Source organism: Sciurus vulgaris, assembly GCF_902686455.1.
Source record: "Sciurus vulgaris genome assembly, chromosome: 2".
NCBI classification, from domain to species: Eukaryota; Metazoa; Chordata; class Mammalia; order Rodentia; family Sciuridae; genus Sciurus; species Sciurus vulgaris.
Window position 1 is genome coordinate 181,868,810 of NC_136462.1, and position 21,725 is coordinate 181,890,534.

The following is a 21,725-nucleotide window of genomic DNA, read 5'->3' on the forward strand; positions in this document are numbered from 1 at the left end:
CTTAAACACTAGCCACATCCCCAATCCTTTTTTATTTTTTGAGCCCAGGTCCTGCTAAATTACTTAGGGCCTCACTAAGTTGCTGAGGTTGACTTTGAACTTCCTATCCTCCTGCCTCTGTCTCCCGAGTCACTGGGATTGAAGGTGCACACCTCAGTGCCCAGCAAAAAGCTTATTTTTTTCTTTGCAGCGCTGGGGATCAAACTCAGGGCCTTGTGCTTGAGAGGCAAGCACTCTACCCACTGAGCTATCTCCCCAGCCCCTGTTTTTTTTAAACAAAGAAAACCTCTATAATTTCATCTCCTCTTTCTCCTGTCCATCCCATATTTACCATACTTTACCCAGTAGCTTCAAACATTTTTTAACAGTAACCACAATAAGAAATACAATCGAGAGCTAGGTGCAGTGTTGCACACCTATAATCCCAGCAAAGCAAGAGGATTGCAGGTTTGAGGCCAGCCTCAGCAATTTAGGCACTCAGAAATTAAGCAAGACTGTCTCAAAATAGAAAATAAAAAGGGCTGTGGAATATATATCAGTGGTAAAGCATCCCTGGGTTAAATCCCTACTACCAAAAAAGAAAAAAAAAAGAAGTATGGCAAGGTGCAGTGTCAAACATCTATAATCCCAGCAACTTGGGAGGCTAAGGCAGGAGGATTGCAAGTTTAAGGCCAGCCTTGATCATGTAGTGAGACCCTGTTTCAAAATAAAAAATAAAAAGGGCTGGGGGTATAACTCAAAAGTACCCCTGTGTTCTATCCCTAGTATTGCAAAAAAAATACATATATTATATATATATGTATGTGTGTATGTGTGTGTGCATGTGTGCATTTGTGTCAGGTATGGTAGCACACATCTGTGATCCCAGTTACTGGAGAGGCTGAGGCAGTTCAAGATCAGCCTGGTCAACTTAGTGAGACCCTATCTCAAAATAAAAATTTTTTCAAAGGGGCTAGGGATGTAGCTCCATGGTAGAGCATTTGCCTAACAAAGCCCTGAGTCATCTATAGAAGTCAGGTAGAGGACTGTGGATATAGCTCAGTTGGTAGAGTACCTTCCAAGCATAAGGTCCTGGGTTCAATCCCCAGCACCACAAAAAAATGGTAGACTTCACAATTCCCAAGTGCAGCTTCCACTTCTCTCAGGTTCTCAATAAAGTCACAGAGTAAACAGAAGAAAATGAATTTATTTCTCTCCAAATCTTCAAATTAACAAATTCTAAGAGAAGAAACATAAAATTATTAGAATAATAGATGGAGTTGAGAACTCTAATGGTTGAGCTGAGAACCAAGAAACTTGTTATTTCATCTACAGTCAATAAAAAGTGATGTCCTTTGGAGTCTCAAAAAGGATTAAAGTGAAGTTGATTATGCTTGTTGCTGAAGGAGCCAGTCCAGCTGAGCAATAAAATGCCACGATTCAAATGTCTACGTAGATTATTGGAGTCCCCAAAGAGCCTTCTTCCAGTTCCTTTTGCTTTCCCCACAAAGGACACACGTTTAGCAGCAATATCATAGCAAATGTCTCTATTGCTTCCAGATGAAAATGTCCACACTCTATAAATGACCAGAGAAGAAACCCTGAAGAAAAATGGGGAATGTTCCCCAACAAAGGAGCTAAGATTAGGGAAAGAAATTTTCCTTGTGTTTCTGATTGGAAGTGGGCTGTGATGAAGTCAACTGGGCTATACCAATTCTGATTTTACCACGGAGCACCCACTGGGTAGAACAAGATGCCTGGCTGTGCATGTGTCAGTGAGGCAGGATGGGCCAGGCCAGCATAAAGTCAGGGACCTACTCTTCTAGTGTTGGGTCCACTTGATGCTCTTGAGGTCAATGCCATCCTGTACCATTTCCCAGAGAGGACTGTCAAAGAGAAGAGGCATTCAGTGAGTAAGGACTTAGACAGGAAGCAGCCAACACTGGCTCTGAGGCCTTGAGCAATGACTTGCCTCCTATTCCTGTTTCTCCTCTGCCTTTTGCCTGGGTGGACCCCAACATAGGTGGTTAATAAGTCTTTCCCAGTTACTTACTCTAAGTCCTGGTCAGTTCTAGCCAACAAACAGTATTAACTAAGCACCCCAGGCTCAACGGCAATTGGACCCGTAGTCAGTGGACTTCAGATATGGTCATATTCTTAAAGCTCTCATCCCACTTGTGAGATGCTACATAATGTTTTTGTGAGAACCAACAGCCTTGGACATGTATAAAACTCAAGTTTCAGGCTGGGCTGTAGCTCAGTGGTAGAGCGCTTGCCTAGCATGTGTGAGGCACTGGGTTCAATTCTTAGCACCACATACAAATAAATAAATAAAATAAAGGTCTATCTTCTCTACTACAACTACCACAAATGACCCACTTTTCAGCACTTGTTTCTGGGTTTTGATCTAGTTCTCAGTTCTCCTGGATAGAACTTGGCTCTAAATCATCTGAGCATGCAATTCCATTATATAATTCTTACCAATTTTATCTCCTCATAATTGAACTTCGCTTCCAGCATCTCTGGCTCCAATCCAAAAGGACCTCTTGGATTTTAGGCCCCAGCATCCCATCTCATATGAGAAGTCTCTGCTAAGTTATGATCCCCTTTAGCTTGCATGTCTTGGATAATGTTTCAGGCCAGCTATTACTTCAGTTTGGTATGACTATGGGAATGTTTTTATACTTTGGTGCTGGGGATTAAATCCAAGGTTTCACACATGCTAAGCACTCTACCTACCACTGAGATACACCTCCAGCACCAATAATGAAATTTTGTAGTTTGTATTACCCAGCTATTTTTTGCTATCTGATTTAATTCCATTGCTGATTAACCCTCTCCTTTATACAATACATTCCCAGCATGACTTTCTGTTTATGATACTTTCCTAGGCTCCTTAAAGTTAGCCATCATTTCCTTCCTGTTCCTAATAGGCTCACACCATAAGGTTTTGGTTCAAAGTTAATGGGCCAGGCTAAATTTGGTTTGTAAAGGGTCAGAAGGAATAGGATACAGATGCTGAAGCCACACAGGAAGAATAAGGTATCACGGTCCTTGACTTACCAGAAAGCCAGGCCAAAGAAGAATCCTAAGCATAAGAAACTTGAGCAACCAGTAGATATTTAAGCAACACAGCTAGACCCTAGCAAGGAAAATTCAGAATGCAGAAAAGCCAGGGAGAACTCAAAGGGAAGCGAGGTATATACTGGGGTTCCATGACCAGTTCCTCAAAGGAAAAAAAAAAAAAAAATCCCTATCTTAAAGGGAATTTTCTCATATACTTGGCCTATAAGTCATTAACTTAGTACTCATATTGCTGCAAAATATTTGTTAATACTATCAATAACAATAATACCATGTGTACTGATATAGTTATTCAATTTTTAAACTACTTTTTCATATTCTGAAAATAAGCAAGCAAAGAGCTCTACTTTCTTACTTCATGGAATCTCTAAATCCTATCCTAAAATCTAAGTACTCTCAAACTTTGGTTGTAGCACTGTGAACACATGAGGACAAAAGAGGAACCAACACTACAGTTTATCTAAAGAGTTTCTGATACAATAGTGCATACCTCATTTCTCGAAGACGCTTCACATGTTGAATGCATTTCTCTGCAGTGTAGTCTACTTCCTCCTCTGTAGTGAAGCGGCCAATGCCAAACCTAAAATAGGCAAAGGAGAAGAGCTTTGCATTAGATAGTACTGCGGTATTTTTATTTGGCCAATACTTGCTAAGAACCTAATACACAAAAGACACAGAAGAATATGGTCCAACTCTTCTAGGTCAGAGTTTCTCAGAACATGGTCTATGAATTAATGCATCAGAATCACCTGAGAAGTTTCCTAATCCTCCTCCAGAACTAGTGAAGCCGAATATGAATGTGAGGTTCAGAAACTGTCATCATTCACAAACTTCCCAAGTGATTCTCAATGAAGTCTGAGGAGCTCTGCCCAGAAACTTTCCCAAAGAATCAAGAAGGAATAAGAAAGGGCTGGAAGTATAGCTCAGTGGTAGTGTGTGTGTGCTTAGCAGGAGTAATGGCCTAGGTTGAATACCCAGTACCCAAAAAAAAAAAAAAGAGAGAGAGAGAGAAAGGAGACAGAGAAGATAAGGAGAACCAGACTGAGACAGACTATAACAGAAGATGAACAATAAAGAGGATGTCTTGCATAAACACTGCAGCTCCACTCACAGACCTGATGGAAGAGTGTGCTAAATCTTCATCAGTGCCAATTGCTCTAAGGACATAAGAGGGCTCCAGGGATGCAGAGGTGCAAGCGCTGAGGAAACAGACACAAACCTTGCTCAGATCATCATCAACATCTCTATAAGCCATAAAACCCTGGTCTTACTCCCTCCCCCAGGGCCCTATAGTCATACCTTAGAAACGAAAGAGATCTAATCTGGCAGAGCTAAAGAGCCTAGTACTGCTGCACACATTCTATGATATGAACCTAGCTCCTCTGGCTCCTATCGTGGATAAACATCCTTGAACAAGGACAGTGCCAAACCATGACAAAGTGTGATATCCCATGAACTGGATCTGACAAAAAGAGGCAGCAGAGAACCTTACACTCTTTCCCTAAGGGAAGCTAAAACCTTGGTGACCTTTGGATCTTCAGTTGTGGAGATCTATAACAGAACTACTAGTGGAACACTGTATCAGATATATACATTTCCTGGAACCACAAAAAATACAGAATTCTCTTCCACAAGGCTCTGTTAGGGTGATAAACTTCAGCTTGTGCCCAGTCAGCCAAAAAATTACCTTGACCTTGAATCAAGAGCTCTTGCACCTGTCTTCACCATACCATGAAGCTTAGTAACTGGTATAATACATAGAAGCCCTACCACAGTCCCTGCCTATCAGTCCAACTCACCTCCCTGAGGATAAGGCAACATCCTTGAGTGCCATCAGCAGACTCTCCCCTTCCACATATGCAAAAGAGAGGTTGATACAGCCTAAGGAGAGAAAGATGTTCTATGAAAGAGGTCTAGAGTTGAGCCTCTTCTAGAATGGGAATCAAAAGGATATGTCCATACCAGGATAGTGGTGCTTAGGGTCCCCATTCATCACCACATCTGGAAGGCTCTTCGTTATCTTCTCTATCAGCCGCTCTGCTAACTTTGAGATTCTTTCGTGGTCATACTAAGGTGTATGGAGGGGAGGATTAAGCAACATGATCACCAAACAGCTCAACAACACACAGTTAAAGAAACCCTTCTCCTCTATCACCCTATGTTACTGGTGGAGACCACTGTATCTCCAGCAAGTGAGTATAACACCTGATGTGCAAAACGTACTTCATAACGTCACACAGGGTTCCAACAACCCAGAAACAAATGAACAAACTTTTCATGGGGCAGGGGTTTTGGAATCCCTAATATTTCCTCAGACTAGGGGGCCAGCAGGACCTTATCTTAAATGTCCTCTTTCAGTAGTAATCTAACTTAGCTATGCCAAGACGCCACTAATATGAGACCCAGAACAGGGAAAGAAGTTGTGGGAGGAAACTGCTCTCCTCATACCTCCATCTCTTGCTGTGCCACCTCACACGCAGCCCCCAGCCCCACCACCAAGGGTGTAGGCACTGTCCCAGACCGCATACCCCGCTCCTGCCCCCCTCCACTCTGCAGGGCCTCCACACGCACTCGGGGCCGGCGGCGGATGTAGATGGCACCAACCCCTGGGAAACAAAATTTGTTACAAAAAAGAGAAACCCAGATCAAACAAAATATCACTTTCCAAAGAAATCAAGACATTATTTCAATTTTCCTGTAACCTGAAATTTTTCTAAATTAAACAAACAAAAAAAAAAAAAACTGAGAAGAAATAGCAGTAAAAGCATAATATTTAGCAAAATTATTTAACATCAGGAAGTTAATTACTAAAAGGAGTAATGACCAAAATGGTTCAAAGCAGTTCCCTAAGCAAAGAGTGAAATCATATCATACATTGCAGCATTGCTCCTATGAGCAAAAAAGTTGGAAACATTTTGGATGGCCCTTATCAGAGGAATGTCAAATAATGTCCATGCAATGAAATACTACCCATATATATAAAAGAATGAAGAAATTCTTTCAGTACCAACTCTGTAAGATCTCCAAGATACATTGTTAGATGGTCAGGCACTGGCACATTTTTGTCATCCCAGCTTTCTTGGGAGGAAGAAGCATAAGGATTGTGAGTTTGAGGCCAGTCTGGGCAATTTAGCAAGATCCTGTCTCAAACTAAAAAATAAAAGGGGCTGGGATGTAGTAAAGTGGTAGAATACATCACGGTTTAATCTCCAGTAGCACCCCCTCCCCCCAAAAAAAGAAAGAAAACTGGTGAAATCCCAACAAATTCTATATTATAGTTAAAAAATATAAGTTAAGTCAGATGTGGTAGTGCAAGCCTGTAACCCCAGCAACATGGGAGGCTGAGGCAGGAGAATGACAAGTTCAAGGCCAGCCTTAGCAATTTAGCAAGGCCCTGAATCAAAATAAAAAATAAAAAAGGGCTGAGGATGTGGTTCAGGGATTAAGTGCCTGTGGGTTTAATCCCAATACAAAAAAAAAAAAAAAAAAAAAAAAAAAAAAAAAAGTAAGATATATTTTAGGTAAAACAAAGCAAGATCAGAACAATGAATATAGTATGCTATCATCTGAATAAAAGGCAGGATGGAGGGGAAGTATATGTCTACATGAAAATGCATAGAATAATTCTACAAAAATACACAAGTTAGGCATGGTAACACACACCTATTCTCCCAGCACTCAGAAGGCTGGGTCAGAAGGATGGGATTACAGAGCCCAGAAGTTGGAGACCAGCCTGGGCAATATAGTGAGAGGGGTCTCAAAAAAAGAAAAAAAAGATAAATAACCAAGAAATTATTTCTCAGAAGGGAGGAGACAGAAGTAGAAGGTAAACTTTTCATTGTATACTTTTTTGAAGTTTTTAAATTTTGACCCAGATAAATATATTACTCGTTCTAAATAAATTTTTTTTAAAAAGGAAAAAAATAAAAACCTTTAAGGGAAGAATCAGAATGGTAGTAAGAATTTGCACACTCTCCCCAAGTTTATCAAAACTTAAAAATAAAAGCCAGGCACAGTGGCACACGCCTATAATCCAGCAGCTCAAGAGGCTGAGGCAGGAGGATTACAAATTCAAAGCCACCCTTAGCAATTTAGCAATGCCCAACGCAACTCAGCAAGACACTGTCTGAAAATAAAATATAAGGGGCCAGGGTTGTGGCTCAGTGGTAGAGTGCACACTTGGCACATGTGAGGCATTAGGTTCGATCCTCGGCACCATATAAAAATAAAGGTATTGTGTCCATCTACAACCAAAAAATATTTTTTAAATAAATAAAATATAAAAATATTTTTAAAATAAATAAAATATAAAAAGTGCTGGGGATGTGGCTCAGTGGTTAAGCAACCCTGGGTTCAATCCCAAGTACCCCCAAAAAAATTTCTTAAAAATATGTATAGCCTGGGGGCTGGGGAGATAGCTCAGTCGGTAGAGTGCTTGCCTTGTAAGCACAAGGCCCTGGGTTCAAATTCCCAGCACCACAAAAAAAAAAAAAAAAAAAAAAAATTGATGTGTGAAAAATATGTACAGCCTGTGACTCAGCAAACCAATTTACAGAAATTCTGTCCAAAAATATGAGCATGAGTATGCAAAGATATCCACTGAGCAGTCAAGAGTTTTAGAATGGAACAAGTATATGATAAAATTCATCTCCCACACAGAAATACTGTTTAGGCAGAGAATGGAAGTATTATAAAAACTAAGGCAATAATTTCCAAATTTATCATGAAGGACACCAATTTAATGATTTATGTACTCTACTGAATTTATTAAGAAATATTAGGGATGGGGTTGTAACTCAGTAGCAGAGCACTTGTCTAGCACGTGTGAGGCACTGGGTTCAATCATTAACACTGCATAAAATAAAATGAAATAAAAGCATTCTGCCCATGTACAACTACAAAAAAAAATTTTTTTAAGAATTTTAAAAATACATATTTCAATCAGGTGCAGTTGTCCAGTTGCCTGGAATCCCAGCAGCATGTGAGCCTGAGGCAGGAGGATGACAAGTTCAAAGCCAGCCAGCAACTTAGCAAGGCCCTAAGCAACTTAGTGAGACCCTATCTCAAAATAAAAAAATAGAAGGAGCTGGGGATGTTTCTCAGTGGCTAAATACCCATGGGTTCAATCCCTAGTACCAAAAAAAAAAAAAAAAAAAGGAAAGAAAAGAAGAAATATTTCAGTGTGGGCATGGTAGTGCATGCCTATAATCTCAGGGGCTCAGGAGACTGAGGCAGGAGGATGGCAAGTTCAAGACTAGCCTCAGCAACTTAGTGAGGTCCCTAAACAACTGAGCAAGACTCTGTCTCAAAATAAAATATAAAAAGTGTTGGGGATGTTGCTCAGTGGTAAAGTGACCTTGGGTTCAATCCCTAGTACAAAAAAAAAAAAAAAAAAAAAAGGAAAGAAAAAGAAATATTTTACACCCACTATAGTGGCTCATTCCCGTAATCCTAGTTACTCAGGAGGCTAAGGCAGGAGGATTTTTAGGCCTGCCTAGGCAACATAGAGACCCTATCTCAAAATATATAAATAAATAAAATTCATTTTTCCACTAAAAAAAATTCCAAGTGTCCTAAAAGATGAATATATAAAAATGCAAGTGTCTTACATTATCAGAATCTATGCAGTTCTCAAATTCTGAGAGCAAGTGCTCAGGACAGTGAAGGATACCACATTATCTAAATCAATTAAGATGCTGAGTTTAGATAATGAGAGATACCTATACAGATATGAGTGTTGACTGGAGCTACTGATCAATATGAGTTCACTGGTTTTACCAAGATAGATATATTTACAATAAAAGTCAACAGGGGGCTGGGGTTGTGGCTTAGTGATAGAGTGCTTGTCTAGCATGTGTGAGGCACTGGGTTCAATTCTCCACACTACATATAAAGATAAATAAAAAATAAAGGTTCATCAACAACTAAAAAAAATTTTTTTTTTAAAGTTAAAAAAAAAATAATAAAAGTCAACAGGGCTGAGGTTGTAGCTCAGTGGTAGAGTGCTTACCTAGCATGTGTGAGGCACTGGTTTGATCCCCAGCATTGCAAGCCAAATAAAGAAAGAGAGAAAAGAAAAAAAGAAAAACAAAAAACAAACAAAAACTCCAACATTTTAATTAGATAGCGTGCCCATTGAACTTTTTTTTTCTTTTCAATACTGGTGATTGAACCCAGGGGTGCTTTACTACTGAGCTATATATATTCTCAGTCCATTTTATTTTTGATTTTGAGACAGGGTTTCAATAAGTTGCAGAGCCTGGGAGCTGGGGTTGTAGCTCAATGGTAGAGCACCTCTTGGCTAGCATATGCAAGGCATTAAATTCAATTCCCAGCACTGGGGGAAAAAATCCTGAACTACACAGGTTGGTCATGCATTTGCAATCCTCCTGCCTCAGTCTCCTGAGTTGCTGGAATTACAGACAGCATGGCCATTATGCCTAGCTTGTTGGGCTTTTTGCAAGAATAGTTCACAAAAACACTATTTATAACCTCTGGGAACCCTTAGATTAAACCATCTTCCATCCTTCCAGGAGACGTTACAATTCTTTTACAGGGTGCATACTCAGATGAAACCCTGCAGGCACAGAAAGTACACTGGTAGAGACATCAACCCCAAAAAGACCCTCACTCCAGAGACAGAACTTTTTTCCTTTTTATGGCTACCTCTACAGAACAAAGGACAACAGTCTCTTCCAAGAGTTGAGGAGACAGAACTCAAGCTTGAAAATACTTCTTAGCCAGTAGGAACATAAAGAACAGAGAGGTATCCTTAAGAGACTAATAGGGGCACAGACTATTAACACTATTGAACACTAAGAGATGCTAAAGCTATACACTCTTCCTCTAAGCTAAAGTGAGACACTGGGAATGAAGGACTTAAAAGAAATCTAGATGCTCTGTACATAATAGTGAGGCAGAAAAGGTAACAGCCTGTATAGTGAAATCTGATTGAACAAAATCCTGTGTTCCACTGCCAAATTAATATCTATCTGTTTTCAAAGGATTTTTTAAACAGTTCAAGGAAGAATGCCCTGTTGTACACAGAGTGACTACTTGGGTGTACAAATAGGCCAGTGTTTCTTGAATAATGCTAAATGACACTTGCATTCTGCTAGGCACTTTAAATATACAACTTCCTCTGAAAGCAATGGCAGTCTCAAATGACTCCAAGAAACATCTGTCAAAGGGTTTGCTGAGACATTCAGAGAAGAGGCACTGTAGGAGGGGCTGGTACCTTTAGGACCATAGATTTTGTGACCACTGATGCTCATGAGATCAATTTTCATGTCATTGACATCAAGTGGGATTTTTCCAACAGCCTGGGCTGCATCCGTATGGAAATACACCTTTCTGGAACTGCAAATCCGCCCTGAGGAAACAGTAGAGGGGAAGACCCACAGAACAACATTGGGAAGTAACCTGAAAGTGGTCCCTCACACACCATGAATTGTCTCTACCCATAGTAAATGATTCTAAATTCCCTCCCACCCCTGCCTCCACCTCCCCACTTTCTCTTCCTCCTTCCCTTTCCCCTCCCTTCTCCCTCCTCTGGCCTTCTATCTCTCTGTTCTTTAAAGCTCAAGGAAAAAGTACTAAATGAAAAGTACTGATATTCTGCTGCATAAGATTCTTCTTACCACCTCATTAACAATGGTATTTCAAAATGTCACATTACCTTTCAGATCCTTTTTAATTTAAAAAAAGAAGGAAAGATTAACAGATTTTTTTTGCCAATGTACATAAAGAGATTACAAGAAGAACTCTAAGTGGAGATTAAAAAAAGACATGTTCTAAAGGATGGAAAAAAAGGTAGAGGGTTGTTTTATTGTCATTTTATGGTTGTTTTCAAAAACAACTGCAATAAAATGAAAAAACAAATGGACCAGATCTGAATTCAAATACTGCTTTGTCACTTACAATGTCCTAGAACAAGGTACTTAAGCTTTCTTTCCTTTGTTCACTCAGAATGCTCTATAGAGTGTTGGAGCTCTAAGTCTATCCCTACTTCCTCAGATGGACCCCAGTGGTCAGCAAGAATCAGGGTTAACTCATGACACTCACCTATTTCTGCAATAGGCTGTTTCACTCCAATCTCATTGTTCACAGTCATAACTGAGACCAGGCTGGTATCTGGCTGGATGGCAGCCTCCAATTCCTAAGAATATATGGGAATTAAGGAGATTATATACTGATGAAAAAGTTCTCCCTAAATATGAATGTAGGCAAACGTAGTTTTAAAAAGGGGGCCTTTCACTGCACCCCTATTCAACTGGTTAAAATAAAAACACTAGAGGGTGGGGACATAGCTCAGTGATGGAGTGCTTGCCTAGCATGCACTGGGTTCAAACCCCAGCACTGCAAACAAACAAACAAAAAATAGTAACAACATAAAATGCTGGTGAGGATGGAAAGAAACTGAATCACTCATACACTGCTGGTGGCTGTGCAAAATGTATAACCAATCATTCGAGAAAACAGTTTGATGGATTTTCTGGTTTCCTTTTTTCTTTTTTTTTTGAGATTTGCAAATCATACATCCAAAATATGAAAAGCACTCAAACAACTTAGTAGTAGTAAAGCAACTTGATTTTAAAATGGGCAAAGTGCCAAGTGCCTGGTACACTCCTGTAATCCCAGTCGCTTGAGAGACTAAGACAGGAGGATCACAGGTTCAAAGCCAGCATTAGCAATAGCAAGGTTGTAAGCAACTCAGTGAGAACCTCTCTCTTAATAAAATACAAAATTGGGCGTACCAATTTTGAGCGTGATTGAGCGTACCAGAGTTCAATCCCTGGTATCCACCCTCTAAAAAAATTAAAAAATTAATATATGTGTATTTAAAAAAAGAAAAAATGTCAAATGAATGCTTTAGAAATAAAGTCCGGTGAGGATCTGCAGGACATACTAGAAAGTGGTGGCTAAAGGACAGGCAAAAAGGTCAAGTCCAGAGGAGCCTAAGATTCAGGATTCAATCTAGCTAAAGAAATAAAAAAGAGCATAATTCTAGAGACATTGTGAGGAAGCAGCCATAGATATGAATGACTGAGAGATGATTAAAAGCAAGAGAGAGAACAAATAATAAATGATAACCAAAAAAAAGAGAGAGTTTTGAGTTTGGACTCAGGGGTCTGTCTACAAACTGCATGTTAGAATTTGTCTAGGGATGCTGGTATCCAAAAGTTAGTGGACAAGGAGTTTCAACTTAAAACCTAAATATATATATATTTATTAAATATGTGTATATTCAATAAATATATATACTGAATAATATTTATTGAATATTACCCATTTTGGCCCATTTCTTTATATATATGTATATAATATTCAATAAAACTATACCTCTTTTTTTTTGTGGCACTGAAGATTAAATCTTCATACATATTAGGATAACACTCTACCACTGAGCTACAACCCTGTTAATTGCATGCAGTGGTGCATATCTGTGGTACCAGCTACTGAGGAAGTTTGAGACAGGAGGATTACAAGTTCAAGGTGAGGGCAGCCTGGGCAACTTATTGAAATCCTATCTCAATATAAAATTTAAGGAAAGGGCTAGGGGTGTAGTTCAGTGGTAGAAAGCTTTCCTAGCATACTAAAGACCCTGGGGTCAATCACCAGTGCCAGAGAGAAAAAGAACAAAGTCCTATGTCTCAGGCTAGGGGTATAGCTCAGTTGGTAGAGTGCTTACCTCGGAAGCACAAGGCCCTGGGTTCAATCCCCAGTACCGCAAAAAAAAGTCCTATACCTCCTTTTGAGGAGGGAAAAGTGGCATCAGTTCAGGGAAGGAGGAGGCTAGAACTTTGCCATGGTAAGTGTGAGTCTCTGGCATCCTGTACACATGCCCAGTGGCTCTCATAAAAACCAGGAATCACCAACAAAGAGACATGAGTCCTCCAGAGAGAGGGAAAATGTGCACACTCAGGGGAGATAATCTCTTTCTTTCCCAGGACATTTTCTCTAAACTCCATCCTCACCATTAGAACCACCTTCAAGCTCTAGCCAGCCAAGTTGAAGTGATAGATTTAGGACTGAAGCCAGGATATTCCTATTTTGCCCCGTATGCCAAAAGTCCTTTTTACCTTAAGGTCGATGATTCCACTCTTCTGCACTGGGAGGTAGGTGACCTGAAAACCCTCAGCTTCCAGTGAACGACAGGAATCCAAGACACATTTGTGTTCTGTCTGGGTGGTGATCAAGTGCTTCTTCCGTGACCTGTAGAACCTGGCCACCCCCTAAAAATTAGTGATGGTGGAAGGAAGGAGAACATACTCAGGTAAACAGCAATAACTTCCATACCATTTACAAAGGGATTTTTAAAAAATTGTTATTCACATTTTTTAAATACTTTTTTAGTTGTAGATGGACACAATGCCTTTATTTTACTTATTTATTTTTATATGGTGCTGAGAATTGAACCCAGTGCCCCACACATGCCAGGCAAGCACTCTACCACTGAGCCACAAGCCCAGTCCCCAGGGACTTGTTTTTTTTTTGTTTGTTTGGTTTGGTTTGGTGCTAAGGATTGAATCCAGGGCCTCGCACATGCTAAGCATGTGCTATTACTGACTATATCCCCAGTCAACCACGTGATACTTTTAATATCAGAACTAACAGCATTATCTTTTAAATACCTAGAATTTCAATTATTATAAGAAAATAAAGAAGTAAAAAACATTTTTCTCATATGAGACAAAAACAAAAAACAAACACATAACCAGATATGGTAGCACATGCAGTCCAAAGCTACTGGGGGGCTAAAGCAGCACAATTGTAAGTTCAAGGCCTGACTAGGCAACTTAACAAGACACTGTCAAAATAAAATTTATAGCACTTCCCTAGCATACAGGAGGTCCTGAATTTAATCCCCAGTACCACCACCAACAACAACAAAAAATTTAAAGTAATAAAACATGCAGTACCCCCAACCCAGTTTATAATACAAAATTATAAAAGTAAAATATAAAACTATTTAGAAGTTGTGGGTATAGTTAACTGGTAGAATACATGCTGGGTTTTGGCATCAAAAAATAAAAATAACAAAAACAGACTAATTGGAACAAAATTAAAACTACATAAAACCTGTATATTTGGGGCTGGGCTTGTAGCTCAGTGGTAGAGTACTTGCCTAGCATGTGTGAGGTGCTGGGTTTGATTCTCAGCACCACATATAAATAAATGAATAAAATAAAGATCCATCAACATCTAAAAATATATATATAAAAAAACCTTTATATTCATGAGGACAAGGAACATAAAGAAGGGGCATTTAGCCAGGCAGAGTGGTGTATGCCTATAATGCCAGTGACTTGGGAGGCTGAGGCAGGAGGATCACAAGTTTGATGCCAGTCTTAGCAACTTAGTGAGACCTAGCTGTCTCAAAATAAAAAATAAAAAGAGGGCTGGGGATATAGCTCAGTTGGTAGAGTGCTTGTCTCACACATGTGAGGCATTGATTCAATCCTCAGTACCACATAAAAATAAATGAAATAAAATAAAGGTATTGTGTCATCTACAACTAAAAAATATTTTTAAAAAAAAATTTTTAAAGGGGCTGGAGATGTAGCTAACTGGTGAAGCACCCTGGGTTCAATCCCAGTACCACAAAAAAAGAAAAAAATATATAGAGAGAGATTTGCAATTGATTTATACTACTTTATTTTATCCCCAAAAGTATTTATATCAATAATGTAAAAATGATTTATATCAATAATGTAAAAATAATATGGTGAGAATAGTTAAAAATTTTATTACTGCTGTTCATAAACAATGCAATTTAAATGATATATCTACCTCCCACCCTCTTTATCTCAGCTACCCAGAATGTATAATACTTAAATGGCAGATGTTTACTCTATTCATGCAGGAGATGAAGAAGAACACCATCAAGGCTATTAGCAATCCTTGACCTCTAGTTGTGGGTATGTGGAGACTTCCAAGACAAACATTCTCAAAGTTTTGGAAATGCTCCCCATTACAAAAACTATCCCACCTTTGAAAGGATCTCCACCCTGATTCTGTGATCAACATAATCCAAAGGAAGGATACTTTCCTACTAACAAGAATGGGCAGAATACTAATGATTCTGGGGCCATCCTAGGCTTCCTACACTGCAGAATAAGGTCAGAAAAACCAACATTAGCAGCACAGCTAAGAGAACAGATAGAGTGGATAGAATTGAACCTACAGCAGGAAACAGTTTCTCAGAGCCTTGGCATTTACTCAAGTAATCCTGGCAGTCAAGTCCAGTTGACTGTAGTTATGTTCCATGAAATATGAACACGACTACTAAGAGTAGTGTGTTAGCACCAAGGACCTATATATCCCAAGGATAGAATGACAGATCCCAATCTGAGTGACCAATAAAGAGTATACCATAGTAATAAGCAAACAAATCTGAAGAGAAAGAAAAGGGAAGGTGGTTGGAGGGCAGTCTTGAAATAGAGTATATAGGAGTGAGCAGGAAAAGGAGCAGGGAAACGTGTCAAGTACAGGTGATTCTGGACTTCACTGTTACTAGATCAAAAAATCAGGGAAAACAATTTGGTCATCATTATCCACTCTGAAGTAGCTGCCAAAAAACCAGTCAATGGCATAAGAACCACCTCCTTTCCTATTCAACTATCTCACTGAACTCAGACTAAACTCCATCCTCACCATTGGAACTAGATTAAGATAGAGTAGATTGCAAAGGGCTAAAGGAACCAACAAATCAGAGTGTTATCTTGCTGGGTATGGTGGCCCGTGACACCAGAGATGCCATTCTGGTTCCCTTCTCTTACCTTTTTTCCTTTTTTTAGGAGGTGTTGAGGATCCAACCCAGGGCCTCTCATATACTAGGGCAAGTGCACTATAACTGAGCTATACCCTCAGCACTCTTCTCTTACCTTAATTGCTATGTTATTGGATTCAGTAGCACCACTAGTGAAAATGATCTCACGAGGATCAGCTCCAATCAGAGATGCTACTTGCTGTAAGTCAAGAAACAGAGATAGACACCATCAGTTCCGCAGTCAGCAACAGTCTTCAAAAAAAAAAAAAAGAAGAGTAAATAAATAAAGAGCTGGGGATATGGCTTAATGGTAGAATGTCTTTGTATTCAATCAGTAATACCGCCAAAAAAAAAAAAAAAAAAAAAGAACTTCACTACAGTCTACCTACTGCCCAAAAAGAAGTGCTACATCTACTAGCTCAACTAGACTAATGGTAGGGTGTTAGACAAGGGACAGATTCAGTTACATTTTAGATTCCGTGTTCTTTTCCAATGTAAGACAAGATCCTAGAAGAATTTTAAGCCAGCTGGGCACAGTAGTGCATGCCTGTAATCCCAGTGATTTGGGAAACAGAGGCAGGAGAATCACAAGTTCAAAGCCAGCCTCAGCACCTTACTGAGGCCCTAAGCAATGTAACGAGACCCTGCCTCAAAATAAAAAAATAAAAAGTGCTGGGGCTGTAGCTCAGTGGTTGAGTAACCATGGGTTCAATTCCTGGTGCCAAAAAAAAAAAAAAAAAAAAGAATATTCAGCCCACTGTGGTGACACATGCCTATAAACTCAGCTAGTCGTAAAGCTGAGGAAAGATCACAAATTTGAGGCTGAGGTCACCATAGGCAACTTAGCAAGACCCTGTCTCAAAATAAAATTATAAAGGGTTCAGCGAGCCTGGCATAGTAGCACACGCCTGTAATCCCAGTGGCTCAGGAGGTTGAGACAGGAGGATCATGAGTTCAAAGCCACCCTCAGCAACTTAGAGACCTTAAGCAACTTAGGGAAACCCTTTCTCTAAATAAAAAATATTTAAAAAGGGGTGGGGATGTGACTCAGTGATTAAGTGCCCCTGGGCTCAATTTCTGGGACAAAAAAAAAGGGGGGCTCAGGAAATAGCTAAGTGGTAGAGTACCTAGCATGCACAAGACCCTGGGTTCAATTCCCAGTACACCCCCATCAAAAAAAAGAATATTAAGTGATATTATTTTGGTGCTGGGGATTGAACCCAGGAGAGTTCTATCTCTGAGTTACATCCCCAAACCTTTTATGTTTATTTATATATATTTTTTGTGATAGTGAGGATTGAACACAAGGATACTCTTCCACTGAACTACACCTCTTTTTACATTTCATTTTGAGATAGTCTCACCAAGTTGCCCAGGCTGGCCTCAAAATTTTGATCCTCCTACCTCAGATTTCAGAGTACCTGGGGTTACTGGTATGTGCAATCATAGTTGGCTACATGGTCATTTTAAAAAATTTTATTGAGACATGGCTCATTTAGTTGCCCAGGCTGGCCTCAAAATTGTGATTGTCATGCCCCAGACTCCAGAGTATCTATGACTACAGGCATCTACCCTTGCATTCAGCAGTTATACCATTTTTAAATGTATTTATTGAGCTCTTACTATATACAGACTAGATACAGGTATTGTGTTAAAAAGTTTTACCAACCTGATCTCATTTAATTCACTCAATAACCATACACAGTAGAATCTATTCCACTCTCCATTTGAAATATGAGGAAAACAGACTTAGAGATATTAGATCATTTCCCCAAGGTAATTTAGTTGGGAAGTGTGGAATATAATCAAATGTCTACAGTCAGTCTTCAAGGCTGCTCTTTGAATATCTTCCAGAAAGAACCCAAAATTCTTTCTTTCTGGTTTTTTTTTTTTTTGGCACCAGGGCTTGAACCCAGAGGTGCTTAATCACTAAGCCACATTCCCAACCCTTTTTAAAAATTCTATTTAGAGACAGGGTCTCACTTAAATTGTTTAGGGCCTCACTAAATTACTGAGGCTGGCTTTGGACTATCGAGCCTCCTGCCTCAGCCCCCAGAGCCACTGGGATTACAGGGATGAGCCACCAAGCCCAACCTCCAAATTATTTCTACCTCCATTCCACCTACTAAGGAAATACCTCCCACAGGCCACTGAAACTCTGACCGTGGAACCTCCTAGACTCCTCTGTACTAACCTGGCGAGCACGTTCCATGGCTGCCTCACTCTCCCAGCCATAAGCATGTGTCCGGGAGTGTGCATTTCCATAGAAGTTGATGAGGTATGGTAGCATGGCATCAAGCACCCGGGGGTCCTGAGCACAGCATGACAGATGAGTCACCTTGAGTCCATAGTCAACTCAGGCCCCACTACATTCCCAGACCTGCCTGCCCTGCCTCAACATACACCCAAACCTTCATCATTGCCTACATTAGACCACAGTCTTCCCCTTCTTCTACTAATCAAATATCAGCCTGATATACTCCCACTCCCAACCTATCTTCAATCAGATTGTTCTACCCTCCCCTCAGGTAGTCAACATTGTCTTGTTCTGACAATTGTTTATGCAGGTTTTTGCATTTCTGCCAGCATTGTGATTTATGAGGTACTGGGACATGATAGAGCCAGGCAAAAATTCCTTCGCACACATTGTTGAAACCTGCATTAATAGTGGAGAAGGGGATCAGATATTTAACAAGTGAAGAAGAAATTAAGCTTCCTGACTCCTGTCTCTATTCCTTTTCCCAGCACACCTCAATGGCTCTCCCTTCTACAGGGATTTGCCCCTTCTGTGAATTTTCACTTCTAGTACTTGCCATTTCAGTCTTAGGAAAAGCTACCCCACTATTCTTACCAGAGGAGTGGTAGCTTGAACATCCATGTAGAGAGGTCGCAGCACTGGCTCTGCCTCAGGGGCAGCATCTGAATGAACAGCTGACTGGGGGGCATGATCTACAACTGACAAAATAGGAAAAGGAGTGGCCAAGTGAGGGAGAATACAACTGTGAACACAGAGCAGCTGCAGACTCAAAGCTGGATGGAAGTGTAATAAGTTTAAGTGGTGATGGGATCGAATCTTAAGGGAAAATAAACAATATCAGAGAACACTGTACAGGGAGGCCAGTAATGAGAGAAACAAGGTTCTTGGCGGGTGGCGGAAGGACGCTGGTGGCAGTGTTCAAATTGTCTCTATTGAGTGAAGAGAGCTCGGTAAGGCAAAGCCATCCACAAGGAACATGAAGACAGAGCAGGTAAGATCTCCCTGGACCCGAGCCTCGACCAGCAGATCTAATAGTTGGCCAAGAGAGGTCAGAAGGCCCAGGCTTCCAGACTCTGGGGGTTGGGGGACAGGATCTTGGGGGTGGAGCGGCGGAATCAACCGTTCTGACGTATGACCTGAGAAAACTGTTGATTGCAAGCGAGACAAAGAGTCAAAGGTCTGGGCAGCGGGGCGGGACAGGGAAGCCTGGGAATATTCGGGGAGTGGCAGCAACGAGGGGACCGGAACGCGCTCCGGGAAAGGTGGTGAAGAATGGGATCGGGAGCGTACCGCGCAGGCGCAGCCCCCGGGAGGGCGTCGCAGGCCTGGACCCCGCCGCGGCCGTCACCGCCGAAACCGCCCGCCTCCAAGCGGCTCGGAGCAGCATGGTCCCAGCGTCAGAACCCACTACCCGAAGTGGCTGCAGTCCTCGGCCCCAGGCTCCCGGAAGTAAAACCTCGCGCTCCGGAAGCGATCCCCCGGGCTGCGAACGCCCTCCGTCTGGATTTTGGTGTGAGACGTAGAGCCGAGCGACAAAGGCCACGAACGAGGTGAGGCTGGGGTGACCTGAGCCCGACGACATCGCGCGGCGTCGGGTCTGGAACGCGAAGAGGGTGGTGGAATAGGGCGACAGACTGATTTCCTTCCCTGACTTCCCTGAACCCCTTGGGCTCGCTCCTCACCCCGCCCGACTCCTGGACTGGCGGCTGGGCCCGCTCTTCCCACTCCCTCACACTCCGCAGATGCCGGTGGCCGTGGGTCCCTACGGGCAGTCCCAGCCAAGCTGCTTCGACCGCGTGAAGATGGGCTTTGTCATGGGTTGTGCCGTGGGCATGGCGGCCGGGGCGCTCTTCGGCACCTTTTCCTGTCTCAGGTGAGGGGCGCAGGCGGTGAACTTTGGGAGGGACTTCCCGGGTTGCTGGGACGGCAGCCTGAATAGAGCCTGATTCTACTTACCTCTCGGCCCTTTAGCTAGCGAGCCCGATTTCCTTACTGCTTTCAGGCTGGGAGCGCTATGCAGAGTTCTACAGTCAACTTCTTTCTGCCCCATTCTTTTCACCGGTTCAGTGACATTAGGCAAATTGGAGGCAAGGTTTCATCAAGTGTAGATGAAAACAGTAACACCACCTTCGTAAGAATCAAGTCAGCTCGCTTTGTGTAGAATCTAGCACGTAGTAAGTGCTTAGTAAATAGTTTTTACTGTTGTTGCTGCTATTTTATATCTGGTTTCACATAATGAAACTTGTTGAAGTGTTTGCCCTGGGAACCAGAGGTAGAGATGAAATAGATACAGTCTACACTTCGAAGGTCATTTTCACATTTGGGCAGTTATTTCCATGTTTCCAGTTTATAAATTACTATACACTGAGCAATACTGTACAAAACAGCTCTGTTGGCCGGGCATGGTGGCGCTAGCCCGTAATCCCAGCCGCTTGGGAGGCTGAGGCAGGAGATTGCAAGTTCAAGACCAGCCTCAGCAATTTAGCGAGGCCCTAAGCAATTTAGCAAGTCTCTGTCTCAAAATAAAAAATGAAAGAGGCTGGGGATGTTGCTCAGTAGTTAACTGCCTCTGAGTTCGTTCAATCTCTGGTATACAAAAAAAAAAAAAACTGTGTTATAATGCCCCTTTTACACTTGACACAGCCTATAAAATTGCAGAGCTGGTTCTTGAACCCAGGTTCAACTCCAAAATCATTAATGCCAAAACCCATCTAAGACTAATATCTATTGGATGACACTCTGGAAGCAAAACCAACTGTAAAAACTGCTTTCCACCAGGAGTGGTAGTAACCACCTGTATTCCCACACTCTAGGGGCTAAGGCAGGAGAATTGCAAGTTCAAGGTCAGCATCTGCAACTTAGTGAGATCCTCTCTTAAAAAACAAAAGGGGCCGGAAGAGTTGTGAAGTGAAAGACCTCCCTGTTTCATTCCCCAGTACCAGCATGCACTTGACACTCTTTCCCACAAATTGAAGCAGTTGATACATTACATAGAATTTCCTAGAGACCCTGATTATTTTCATTACCCAGGTGGGAAGAGTTAAAATTCAGCAGTAACAAGTGAGATAAAGGGATTGCTAGACTTTAGTAGTGCTTAATTAGTAATTATTACAAGTGCAGATTGGAAAAGAAAAGTAGTTTTGTATATTTGTTCCCAAATGGCCCCATCTTGGTTTCCTCCTCAGGATCGGAATGCGGGGTCGGGAGCTGATGGGCGGCATTGGGAAAACCATGATGCAGAGTGGCGGCACATTTGGCACATTCATGGCCATCGGAATGGGCATACGATGCTAACCAGGGCAGTGGTTGCCCACTACTTCTACATCTTCCTATCCATCCTGGCCCTTGTACCATAATAAAACAAAGTCTCTTCTTCTCATTTTCAGTCTATGATTATCCAACTTGGCCAACGGTCTTGTAGAGTCAAAACAGGTAGGCTAATGAGTAAGATTGCTACTGTTCACAGGGCCTGGATTGTTTATCCACAATTGGAAAGTTGGGGATGCCTGATACCCTCCATACACTCTAGTCAACTCTCAATTCAACCTTGTAAACTTGATGTTTCTATCACAGTTTGAAAGGTCACTTTAAAGCCTAATTTTCCTCAAGACCATACACTGCAAAAAAAGGTCT

The 21,725-nt window shown here is 41.3% G+C and overlaps 2 protein-coding genes across 3 annotated transcripts; one reads left to right on the forward strand and one right to left on the reverse strand.

Moving 5' to 3' along the window:
• Positions 1-1,166: 1,166 nt before the first annotated feature.
• NFS1 (NFS1 cysteine desulfurase) lies at positions 1,167-19,518 on the reverse strand. 2 transcript variants are annotated; one of them, XM_079128290.1, is made up of 13 exons: positions 19,383-19,518; positions 18,687-18,790; positions 18,030-18,146; positions 15,951-16,034; positions 13,146-13,298; positions 11,128-11,221; positions 10,301-10,435; positions 5,512-5,669; positions 5,026-5,131; positions 4,863-4,944; positions 4,179-4,262; positions 3,554-3,643; positions 1,167-1,865 (listed from the first exon to the last, which is right to left on the reverse strand). In XM_079128290.1, exons 1-13 carry the CDS (start codon positions 19,477-19,479, stop codon positions 1,802-1,804), a joined length of 1,368 nt encoding a protein of 455 aa, XP_078984416.1. In that variant the 5' UTR covers positions 19,480-19,518; the 3' UTR covers positions 1,167-1,801. The 2 variants fall into 2 exon arrangements, with proteins under 2 accessions (XP_078984416.1, XP_078984415.1); XM_079128289.1 differs by having other exon boundaries at positions 18,687-18,784; positions 19,383-19,517.
• Positions 19,500-21,471, forward strand: ROMO1 (reactive oxygen species modulator 1). The gene is made up of 3 exons (XM_079128417.1): positions 19,500-19,642; positions 19,835-19,965; positions 21,278-21,471. Exons 2-3 carry the CDS (start codon positions 19,835-19,837, stop codon positions 21,384-21,386), a joined length of 240 nt encoding a protein of 79 aa, XP_078984543.1. The 5' UTR covers positions 19,500-19,642; the 3' UTR covers positions 21,387-21,471.
• Positions 21,472-21,725: the final 254 nt, after the last annotated feature.

What these genes read in the sequence shown, in the direction of transcription:
- NFS1 (XM_079128290.1), bottom strand. Translation starts at nt 19,479, where the DNA reads ATGCTGCTCCGAGCCGCTTGGAGGCGGGCGGTTTCGGCGGTGACGGCC. An exon ending in GTGGAATCATCGACCTTAAG is followed by an intron (nt 11,222 to 13,145) that starts GTAAAAAGGACT and finishes ATATATTCTTAG; the next exon opens with GAATTGGAGGCTGCCATCCA. An exon ending in TTAGCACACTCTTCCATCAG is followed by an intron (nt 3,644 to 4,178) that starts GTCTGTGAGTGG and finishes TGCCTATTTTAG; the next exon opens with GTTTGGCATTGGCCGCTTCA.
- ROMO1 (XM_079128417.1), top strand. Translation starts at nt 19,835, where the DNA reads ATGCCGGTGGCCGTGGGTCCCTACGGGCAGTCCCAGCCAAGCTGCTTC. An exon ending in GGCACCTTTTCCTGTCTCAG is followed by an intron (nt 19,966 to 21,277) that starts GTGAGGGGCGCA and finishes TTTCCTCCTCAG; the next exon opens with GATCGGAATGCGGGGTCGGG.